The sequence below is a fragment of the Cololabis saira genome, chromosome 19 (genome assembly GCF_033807715.1).
Source record: "Cololabis saira isolate AMF1-May2022 chromosome 19, fColSai1.1, whole genome shotgun sequence".
In the NCBI taxonomy this organism is placed as follows: Eukaryota; Metazoa; Chordata; class Actinopteri; order Beloniformes; family Belonidae; genus Cololabis; species Cololabis saira.
In genome coordinates, this window is record NC_084605.1 from 40,387,205 (window position 1) to 40,399,050 (window position 11,846).

General features: G+C 38.9%; 1 protein-coding gene across 1 annotated transcript; it reads left to right on the forward strand.

The window, feature by feature from the left end:
• Positions 1-665: 665 nt before the first annotated feature.
• sgca (sarcoglycan, alpha) lies at positions 666-11,475 on the forward strand. Its single transcript, XM_061708081.1, has 11 exons — positions 666-791; positions 1,015-1,143; positions 1,243-1,394; positions 2,462-2,528; positions 2,625-2,823; positions 3,333-3,501; positions 4,421-4,629; positions 5,279-5,305; positions 5,720-5,893; positions 11,237-11,263; positions 11,336-11,475. The coding sequence occupies exons 1-11, from the start codon at positions 755-757 to the stop codon at positions 11,340-11,342; spliced, it is 1,197 nt and encodes a 398-aa protein (XP_061564065.1). The 5' UTR covers positions 666-754; the 3' UTR covers positions 11,343-11,475.
• Positions 11,476-11,846: the final 371 nt, after the last annotated feature.

An 11,846-nucleotide genomic window follows, 5' to 3' on the forward strand; every position in this document is an offset into this window, starting at 1 on the left:
GGATGACCTCCAGGTGAGGGACCTCCAGGTGGGGGACCTCCAGGTGAGGGACCTCCAGGTGAGGGACCTCCAGGTGGGGGACCTCCAGGTGAGGGACCTCCAGGTGAGGGACCTCCAGGTGGATGACCTCCAGGTGAGGGACCTCCAGGTGGGGGACCTCCAGGTGGGGGACCTCCAGGTGGGAGACTCTCGGGGTGCACCGTGACTGTTGGTGTGAATTTACAATTCTAACATTTAGCATTAAATTGATATAAGATTACTTTATGCATTATTTATATGTTTATTTGTCTGTTTTTTTTTTTCATAAATTCAAAAGACTCAGAAAACCGATGAATGTAAAATGTAGTTATGGACTACTGAAGAAGGGGCAGGATTAAATACATTTGATTTCATTTTACCCATTTTCATACATGCTAAACAGGATTTATGCGTATTGTTATGCATGTAGATAGATAGATAGATTTACCAGAGGTTTTATATGTTCAAAATGTGTGTGTATGTTCATGTGTGTATTTATAGATAGATATTCATGAGTGTTAACGTTGTTATGCTCTTTAAAATGGCTTTGACATGTCTGGAATGGATCAATAAATGAAATTAAATATCAGCAGAGGGAATAGTGCAGGATTGATGGACAGACAGACTGAGACTCATCCGGATGTTATTAGGTGAAAGATAAAAATAGCTGGGACATGTGTGTGGCCGCGACCATGCCCCGCTCCACTTGGCTCTGTCAATCAGAGGTCAAAACAAGATGGCAGGCTGCGGGAGCTGGCTCTTCTTTCTAACAGGCAAGTTTCCCCAAATCCCTCAGCTGCATGTGATACAGCAATAGCAGTTTAAATCCCTGTCTCAGGTCTGTGTTTATTATACACTCTTGTCTTAAATATCAGCTTTGGAGGCCTGGCCTCTCAGCAGATTAGAACATCTGGGTTGTGTGTTGTCAGGTTTGGTTGAGTTTTTGTATTATCCCTCAGATAAGCCATCTTAAGTGCCGTTTACTCTCACACACAGTTTGTGCTGCCAGCTTGTTTGGGGCCAATGCAGAAATCAAACTTACCATTCCCGCGGGGAGGTTATTTACGTACGAGCTGATGAGAGAAACTTTCCAGAATGACTTTGAGCCTTTGTCAAAACTCTACGGTAGGTCTGACTTCTCTTAAAATAAAAAGAAATAAGGCTACAGAACAAGAGCGTTTTCACTTCTCTACATCTATTTCTTTTTTCCTGTGTGTTACAAAGCTGGACGTTTGTACGATGACCCCATGATTTTTAAGTGCAACAGGCAGAATTTCCCAGATCTCCCAGAGTGGCTGCGTTTCACCCAACGACACCCCTTTGATAACGGCTTCTTGTACGGCACACCGATGACTCCAGGAAAAACCTTTATTGAGGTTTGAGCCGTTTTTTGTAAATTTCACTAACAGCAACACAAGCTGCAACCAGCACTGGACGTACAGTAGCATCTGGATCAGTTACAAACGCTTTGGACTCCTCTTCAGTAGCATTTTTAGAAAATAGCAAATGTATAAATAAATAAATACTAACTAATAATATTTCTTTAAAAAAGGAAGAGCACGTTTTTTTAAAAAGTGCCATATCTGTTTTAATCAAACTGCAATTATTATTAAGGACGCCACACAAAGATTTCAAGGGTTGAAATCAAATTTTATTGATTGTTGTTTTTAAATTGCTGGGGAGAAAATAAACAAGGAAAAAGGTTAACCCAAAAGTAATGAACCAAAAGGAGATGGAGATCCCGGCCAAAAAGTGTGATGTGTGATTTGTTTCTTATCCTTTATCTTATCTTTTATCTCTTATCTTTTTTATCCTGTAGTATTTAACTAAAATTTTCTTGCTCACAATGTTTTATCTTTGTGTCTGTGAAGCATCTTTGATATATTTTTAAAGCGCTATATTAATAAAATTGATTATGATTATTATGATTATGATTATGATGATTATTATTATTATTACAACAAAAAAATATATGCACTAAATTATGATGCTTTAATATATAAATTAGAATTATATCATAAATATAAGTTCATATTTTGGGTCTAAATGTTAGAGTGATCTCTGATTCAAAGGAATTCCTACTATATTGAAATAAAACGTCAATTAAAGTCCTTTATAGGGCATTTAAAATTACACTCTACAAAATCCAGAAATATAAGAAGAAATAAGCACTAAATCGTCCATATTGCACTACAACAATCCAAATCTTATTGTGGATATTCAATGTATCTAAAAACGTATTACATGGTGGAATAAAAACTTTACTGAGGTATTTGTAGTTGTTTTTGCTTGGGAGGGAATAATCTATTGTCCGTCTCCAGCGGACGTGGCAGACGCTTGAGAACTAAAGCATTCTGGGAAATGTAGGAAACCATTGACGCAAAAGTAGAAAGCGCTTCTAATCAGAAATGACAGTGGTGAAGTTAATGTCTTTTTCTGGCAGATCTATGCGACCAACAAGCGCAGCTACGACACAGCCAGACACCTCCTTGTCATCAAAGTCGTTCCAGGTATGTGTTTCTAAAAATAAAAGCCGTACGCCTATTTTAATGAACGAGTGTGACTGATGGAGATGAAGAAGTGAAGAAACAGTGTGTCATCAACAGAGAAAACGCTGCCCTATCAAGCGGAGTTCTTCATCAAGCTGAGGGAGATTGAAAAGGTGCTGCCCCCTTCTGTCCAGGATGAGATCCAGCAGGATCTGCAGAAGCTGTGGAGGACGGAGGCCTTGGAGATTGTGAATATTACCAACGCGCTGGACCGCGGGGGCAGAGTCCCCCTGCCCATCGCTGGACACTTTGAGGGGTAAAACACAGCCCTATGTTTGTTTGTTTCGTTTGTTTTTTTTTAGGATCCGCTTTAGCATTCGCAATTATATACATTATACATGACAACAAAACAATAATAGACACAACTCCTTTAGCCACAAATATAACACAGAGGATAGCTAAATCACCATAATTCTCAGACATAAATACATAAAGTCAAATAAACCACCTTCATAAACAATACCTGCCTGAAATGACCTTATCTTAGAATTCTTGAGCACTTTTCATCTTTATTGTGATAGAGTTTACACTACCTGTAATTCTATTCAAACTTCATTCTGTTCCTTCCAAATGTCAAATCATAATTCATTACATTTTAAAAGATATTGTTTGCACTGAATCTTAAACCAATCTTTGCTACCTACATGAGAAATGTAAACTGGTATAGAGTTCCACCCAACCATGGCTCTGTAAAAAAAAGTTCTCTGTATGTGCAAAACCAAACTCTGAAAGGAGTGCTTGTGTATTAAATCTCCTCTGTGTCAGGGTGTACGTCAAGGTGGGGTCGCAAAAGTATTTCTCGGAGTGTCTTCTGAGGGTGCTGACCTTGGAGCACCAAAAACAGTGCGCGGTCGCCACCAAAGTGAGGGCGCCTGGAGGATGCAACTTCTGCAGCATTCCCAGCAACTGCATCACCTGGTGCAAGACGGAGCTGGTGAGGCCTGAAACACCTGACTCACCGTTGGAATTTTCAGATCCTGTCATATTATTCATTATTAGGCCTGTGTTGCTAAAATCGATTCCCATATTAATTCCTAAAAATCGATTTGTATGTCTAAAGATAGTTTTTTTTTCATCATTACATTACAACTTTTGGTATTTTTTTTGTTTATGCCCAAAAAAGTAATGTTTTTTTGGACACAAGAATAACTGGTGCCATGTTTTTGCCTTTAAATATGTTTAAAGGTATGAAAACATTCAAGTTTTTAGTTATAATTGCATAAATTGTCTATATTTCATTACTTTATACACTGTCTTGGGGTTACATTTGCATAAAAGGCTAAAAACCAAATTTTCAAAAAATGAAAAACCGAAATAGACCGAAAATGGAAAAAATTACAATGGAATGTGGGAAAAATTTAAGCCGATTTCATCCGTCTCTGTTTCTTCCCTGGATCTGTTTGGTAATTCTGCCTCACGATGTTTCTGAAAGCAGTTCTATCAGCATTCTGGGAGCTGATTGGTCTTTACAGCATCATTAGCTGCAATAACTGTTTAATCTCAATATAATACTAGTATTAATATGTTGCATAACTACAGTCATATAATTCATGCAACAGCTCAAAAAACTGTTTTAATAACACTAACCCAAATCAATATCGGAATTTAATCGGATCGAATCAAATCTTGATAATCGATTCTGAATTTTAAGAATCGGAATTCTATCGATTCTTGACATTTGAATCGATCTCCAGCCCTATTAATTATATTATTATTAATCAACTAATCAGAAAACAAGGGAAAGCAATGCCTTTACTTTATACCCAGTGAGTGAATGCCAGCTCTTCCATCTGTGTGCATGAGAGTCAGATCTGCTGGAACTAGCAGCAGCACTCTGCTGTCTTTCCCTGCAGTTTGACCTGACCAAGCGGGAGCCGGAGCCCCCTGCCCCCACCATGGGCTCAGGGGTGCTGGAAGCTGGAGGGGACTTCCACCCCCCCGAGTCCCCCCCGAGCAGAGACTTCTTCCCAGACTACATGGTGACGGTGGTCGTGCCCCTGGTCCTTGCCATCGTCCTGTGTCTGATGCTGGCCTACATCATGTTCGGCAGGCGGGAGGGAGTGTACGTATCTGTTCTGTTTGATACCAAAATATCAGCACCGGTGCTGCGATAGAGGTAAACTGATGGAAGTATTTTTTTGTGTTTACAACTTCTGATATTTTATTTGGGAACACAAAACGAGTTAGACCCTCTTGGTAATTGCTCGGGGGTCATGATCTGGGTCTCTGGAAAGCACCCGGAGACAACTGTTGTAATAGACACTATATGAATTGAATTGAATTGAATTGAATTGAATTGAATTGAATTGAATTGAATTGAATTGAATTGAATTGAATTGAATTGAATTGAATTGAATTGAATTGAATTGAATTGAATTGAATTGAATTGAATTGGTCTTTCTGTGTAGAGTTTGCATGTTCTCCCTGTGCTTGCGTGGGTTCCCTCCGGTTTCTCTGGCATCCTCCCGGTCCAAAAACATGCATGCTAGGTTAGGGTGTAACCCCTCCCTCTCGCCTGTAATGAGCTGTGATAGGCTCCAGCAGACCCCCGTGACCCTACGAAGGATAAAGCGGGTATAGATAATGGATGGATGGATGAATTGGTACCATTTTAGTTCACTGGCTTTTAAGTAAAATGTCCTGCTTGAGTTTATAAATGTTCTCAGTCATTTATGACTTTAAACTGACACATTAATTTTTTTCTTTTACAGTGCAAAGAGAAACGCAAGAACAGACCAGTAAGTAAAGCGCCATGTTCACGGTTCTCTCAATAATAACCAGACTTCATAAAGAAACTATACTTATATATAGTCCTCACTTGGATTGGTGGAATATTATTGACTTGAACAGAAGATTCGGTCGGGCTAACAACACCTAGTAAACTAGTGTGGTTATCGTATAAAAGTCACTCATAACATGCTGTAACCATGAAACCCACATATTAAATGTCCTTTTAGATACAGTTCAAGAAATCCTGTTAAAATCACATTATATCAGGTTTATCAAGCTAAGAATTTGGAAACCACTGATGTCATCTTTATTGATTCACCATATTTTATGATCTGATTCTACAGAAGATGAGCAAGCCGGTGTCACGTTAGATTAGGTAAACTTTGGTTAAGGCTGCTGACAGTGATGTTGTGTGGCTGCAGGATCCAGCTGTACCACCACCACACCATCCACGGGAACACGGACGAGCTGAGGAGCATGGCTGCCCACCGTGCCGGCCCCCCTCCTCTGTCCACGCTGCCCATGTTCAACTGCCGAACGGGAGAGAGGGGATCCCCGCTGCAGTCCGACAGCATCCCACTCATCCTGGCCCAGCAGTGAGTGCCCCCCTTTATCCTTTATCAATGAATCAATGCTTTATTTCGGTTACATTACATTCTTACAACTTAACTTGTGTGCATGTAACTGACAAAACATTATCATACTTTACACTAATCAGTTTCACACAATAAACAATAACACACAAACTTTGTGTAACCGAAAAAGGAGTCGGCTGAAGCCGAAGCTTATTTTTGCCGATCCTGTACCTTCCAAAAGATAACACAGTTTATCAGTAATACAAAAGAAAAGAAAGAAAAGAAAATTTACTCTAAATCCCTCTGCATAATTAAATTATATTCAAATAATTTTGAATTGTAATCCTTAATTTTGTCTTTCAATATTTTTTTAAAACTCAACAGATATCTACATAATTTCAGTTCATCACAAAGTCCATTCCATAATTTGACTCCCAAAAATGAAACACATCTGTATTTAACATTAGTCCTCACATATGAATGAATGAATGAATGAATGAATGAATGAATGAATGAATGAATGAATGAATGAATGAATGAATGTATGCTGTGTCCTAGCTGTGTGAATGTGCTCTGTGTTTTTGTGCCTTTTATGTTTTATGTTTCTTGGTTTTATCCCCCCCCATAAAGTGAATTTCCCCTCTGGGGGATAATAAAATGAAATTGAATTGAATGAATAAATAAAAAACAAAACAAAACAAATCAACAGCCTCACAGGAACCAACACATGTTCAATAGCATTAGGAGGAAGTGGTAGATTTATGTAATCCTAACCCTTATTTAGATTATCATCGTCAGCACTTGACTTTTACTAAATCTTATCCCAATGTGGAATAACTTTCAATTCAATTTCAATTCAATTTTATTTATATAGCGTCTAATACAACGGAGTTGTCTCTAGACGCTTTCCAGAGACCCATACCCAGAACATGACCCCCGAGCAGTTATTACATAAACAATGGCAGGTAAAAACTCCCCTAGTGGGAGAAAAACCTTAAGCCAAACAGTGGCAAGGAAAAACTCCCCTTTAGGAGGGAAGAAACCTTGAGCAGGACCAGGCTCATAAGGGGGGACCCTCCTGCCGAGGGCCAGACTGGTGGGTCAGGGACGGCAACAGCACAGCAGGCAGGTGGAAGCAGCAACGGGATGACCAGGGGTGGGGACCGCAGGCCAGCACGCAGCTCCCGAAGCTCCGGCCCAATCAGCAAGTCCCAGGTTGGGGTGCAGGGTCAGGGAAAGACTTGTGCTCCGTAATGCAAGCTACAAGCCACCCACGACCACCTGCAGAGAGAGAAAAGGGAGGAGAAGGGGGGCCAGCAACGGGATGACCAGGGGTGGGGACCGCAGGCCAGCACGCAGCTCCCGAAGCTCCGGCCCAATCAGCAAGTCCCAGGTTGGGGTGCAGGGTCAGGGAAAGACTTGTGCTCCGTAATGCAAGCTACAAGCCACCCACGACCACCTGCAGAGAGAGAAAAGGGAGGAGAAGGGGGGCCAGCAACGGGATGACCAGGGGTGGGGACCGCAGGCCAGCACGCAGCTCCCGAAGCTCCGGCCCAATCAGCAAGTCCCAGGTTGGGGTGCAGGGTCAGGGAAAGACTTGTGCTCCGTAATGCAAGCTACAAGCCACCCACGACCACCTGCAGAGAGAGAAAAGGGAGGAGAAGGGGGGCCAGCAACGGGATGACCAGGGGTGGGGACCGCAGGCCAGCAGACCAGAAGCTCCGGCCCAATCAGCAAGTCCCAACTTTAACAAAAATAAAAAAATATTGTATTTTAACTTTAATGTAAATATTATACTGTTGCTGTACTTCCAGTATTAATTCTTATGTAAATAAATATATTCTACATTATCATTATAATATCGCTCATCCTTCTGTGCATATATGTATTGTATACACAATAACATACCTAAGTACACACATACATACACATGTACATAATATGCACACATATACACATGCATACATACACCTACGCATACACATGTACTGTACATATACAACATACTTACATCCTCACGTACCTGCATACCGACGTAACGGTACACACATACACATACATACTACTACATACTATACAGACCATATAGTATACACATACATACTACTACATACAGTACTATACCGACCATATAGATTGTTAATGCAATTCATCATCCTTATACCTCATAAAGAGGGATTCTTTATATCTTTTCTTGAATGTAGTCACACTTGAGCAAGGTTTTATCTCCACATTTATACTGTTCCATAGTTTTACTCCACATACTGAAATACAGAATGATTTTAAAGTTGTCCGGGCACTTTACCGGGCCTGATTTACTAAAGGTTTGCGTGCGTAAAAACGTGTGCAAACTTGACATCACCCGCAAAGCAATGCGCAAGCTGATCTACTAACAGCGTGCAAAGAGGACTGCGCCTCTCAAATGAGCAAAATAGCACACGCTATTCATTTAGTACTTTTGCCCTGATGAATAATCAATATGGGGCGTACCCGCCAGAAATCGCTAAATACTGGGAGGGGAAAATGCAAATATGTCCATTTACCACGCGCAATGAGATTTACCAAGCCTGAAAGTTTTTGCGGGGATTGTGATTGCGTCTGTATTTAATACGTTCGAAAGGAAGGTGCTAATCTGCCCAGCATTACGCAGGGATGCTTGTTGGTGCCTGATTTGAGGACTGGGGTGGGGATGGCGAGGATTCTCCACATGCAAAAGGAGAAATATTTTATTTGAATGTTAAATCGAGTATTATTCAGCAAAAGGTTGCCACAGGAGGCACATTCATTTTTTATTTGTGATAATAAATAAATCACGTGTTTTCATGGAGAAAAAAGTGTTTCTCATTGTGCGCCTATACTTGTTCTGCAGTTGTCATACCCCGGTGTTGTGCCGTATTCAGCACCCCTGCCGTGAAAAGAACCCCCTCGTCTGACAAAAATGATATTCTCATTCTGTGTCACGTTCTGTTTAGCGTCCAGTTTTGTGTTAATGATTCATGTTTAAATGCGCTCATGGATTCCACAATAGTCATACTTTCCCACAATTACAGTCACAGATAACAAAAATCGGGTAAATGGTTATTGATGTCATTAATTAATAGCCTGCTTACTGTGTTGTCTTCCATAATATTTGTCAATATATATAATATAAACTCCTAAGTATGTGTTTGTGTGAGTGTGTGTATATATAAATATATTGAAGTGTCAGTGTGTTGTTTTTTTTCTTGGTCTACTTATGCGAATATACGAGGGGGTGCTTTTCACGGTAGGGGTGCTGAATACGGCACAACAATTTACCTCTTCCACTAATATCTCTAACTCCAACTCGTCAAATTTTATTTTGCGCTTGCGACTTTATCCTGCTTTCCTGCTTTCCATCTCCATGGTGCAAAGTTTGCGCCGCAAACCGTAACACCTCATTTAAATACTGAGGTTTGCACCTGTTATCAATTGCGCACGCAACCTTAGTTGATCACCCGCAAAACACACAACAACAGCACGTGCAAACTTTTTCAGTGCACACGCAATTTAGTACTCTTTATTTAGGATCTTAGTAAATCGGGCCCCGGAGTTTTGAAATTGAATTCCCTCCTTAAGTTATAAACCCCCTTCCTCTCTGAGAACATCACTTGGATATTTCCAGGGAGTTGATTATTCCATGCTTTATACATTATAAGGGCAGTTTTTAAAGCAATAATATCAATACATTTTAAAAGATTTGAATTCAAAAAAAGTATATTAGTATGATCTCGATATCCAGCCTTATGAATAATTCTTATAGCTCTTTTTTGAAGTATAGTTATTGCATGAATTGTAGATTTATATGTATTCCCCCACACCTCTGAACAATAATTTAGGTATGGCAAAACCAGGGAACAGTATAACAAGCAAAGTGTTTCATACATAACATGTTTCAAAGACCCATAGCCTTCTTAAATTATAATTTGTTTCTTTTAATCTGAAGAAATGTTGAATACAAGTAGGAAGGCTTTTATTCTTAACTCAAAATAATATTTCTAATGTTTTTAAATAAACAATATCTAATTTTAATGTGCCTGACTCTATAAATAATGTATTAGTAGCATTGGGATAAGAAACTTTATTTATTATTCTTATAACTCTTTTCTGGAGTTTAACTATAGGGTTTATATAAGTTCTGTATGTGTTTCCCCAAATCTCCACACTATATTACATGTACAGTATGGTATTATAAGAGAGAAATACACTATGTTAAAACATTTTTTGTCCAACAGATCCCTTGTTTGGTAATTAATACCAATAGATCTTGACAATTTCTGTCTAATGTAATTAATATGTGGCTTCCAACATGGTTTATGATCTATAATTACTCCCAGAAATTTTGTTTCATATACTCTTTCAATTCTGACTCCATTTAGTCTCAATTTTATTTCACAATTAGGTCTAACACCACGAACACCATACATTTTGTTTTATTTTCCTTTAATGATAATTTATTGATATCAAACCATTTTTTTAACATGCGCTGTAGAGGAGGAGTAGTTTGCACAACATCTGCAGTGGACTTGTACAGATGTGGGACATGGAGAGAGGTGCTCATACAAACAGCTGTTTGGCTTTTTTAGACGTTAAAATGATAAAATGATTAGTCAGCGGGGATCCTGTCACTCAAATCACTTCATCCTTATAACTGAAAGAGGACTTAAATTACTTTTTACTTGAGAATATAAACCACAAGTTTCAAAGTATTAACCCTTTGATGTCGTATGAAATTATACACAGTGTTTATTATAAAATTGAAATAAAAAACCCCCGATTTTGTCTTAAAAATTATTATTTTTTTTTTCTTATCGTCATGAATACATTGGATAATTTTGTGTATTTTTGTCCATCTATTTAGTTTTTATTGTTTGTTAGAACTTTTTGTTTTTTATTATGTTGGTACAGACCTCTCAGACACATCTGTCATTATACACTCAACGTTTTACTGTTTGAAAATAAAAGAAAGACGTAATAAGAGACAGAAATTTTGGCAAATCTACTTTTTAAATTAATTAGATTAATTAAAAAATCTTTTTTGAATCAATTCAACAGTGGTGATACTGTAGAAGATATTAAACAGCTCTCTTTGAGTTGTGGCTAATTCACAGACATTGTCTCTGTTTTGTTGTAAGTTACCACTGAATTGAAGTCAACAAACTCACAAACCATTTCATAGTTCGGATTCATGTAATTATTATCAATACAGCATTTACCCACGCGTTTATGCACATTTTTTGCTTAAAAACGGTCAACTACTGTATTTATTCTACATTTCTGTTGTTACCTGACTTCCTAAGTGTCCTAAAAAGTAAGCAAATCTCTTTTTCCCTCCTGTTTTCGTAGGGATCCCTACTGTGAAACTCTGCCCAGGTAAACCACAGCCTTCACGCCTCCCTCAATATTATTAACCTCCAATCCTGCTCATGAAGTCTATATTTGCAGGAAGTGACAAGAACGATGGATGAAACCTCTTTGGAGAGTGTTATCCGTATATCTCCTGTCTTTGGATCTACATTTGCAGTGGGATGTTGTATTTTCTTCTTTTATTGATCCAGTGAAATAAAATGATAGTGTGCAGTTTATCACGTTGTTGTAGTGTGTTTGTGAGTTTCTTTTGCCCGTCTTGATGACTTATACATTCCAGATTGGGGTTTTTTCTAGAAAAGATGGCCTCTTATTGTAATTGTAATATCCAGAAGAGTCAAATCAAATGCATACCTTTGAATTTCACAGTTTTTGTAATACTTGATTCCCTGCTTCTCAGCAGTTTAAGCTGTCCCGGCACCTGCACCTGACTTCCCAGAACTGTGAACCCGTCTTTTGGGACATTTTGAACCAGTAATTAAAGCAGAAGGAGACAACATTCCCATATTTGGCCCCAGATTCTCTTGGATGCCTAGAAGAACACTTCATAAACTTAACCCTAACCCTTGCTTTTGTCCAATCTGTTCAG

Excerpts from the sequence above, each read along its gene's own strand:
- sgca (XM_061708081.1), top strand. The coding sequence starts at position 755 with ATGGCAGGCTGCGGGAGCTGGCTCTTCTTTCTAACAG. Across the intron at positions 792-1,014 it reads CTGGCTCTTCTTTCTAACAG|TTTGTGCTGCCAGCTTGTTT; the intron begins GCAAGTTTCCCC and ends TCTCACACACAG. Across the intron at positions 5,306-5,719 it reads AGAAACGCAAGAACAGACCA|GATCCAGCTGTACCACCACC; the intron begins GTAAGTAAAGCG and ends GTGTGGCTGCAG.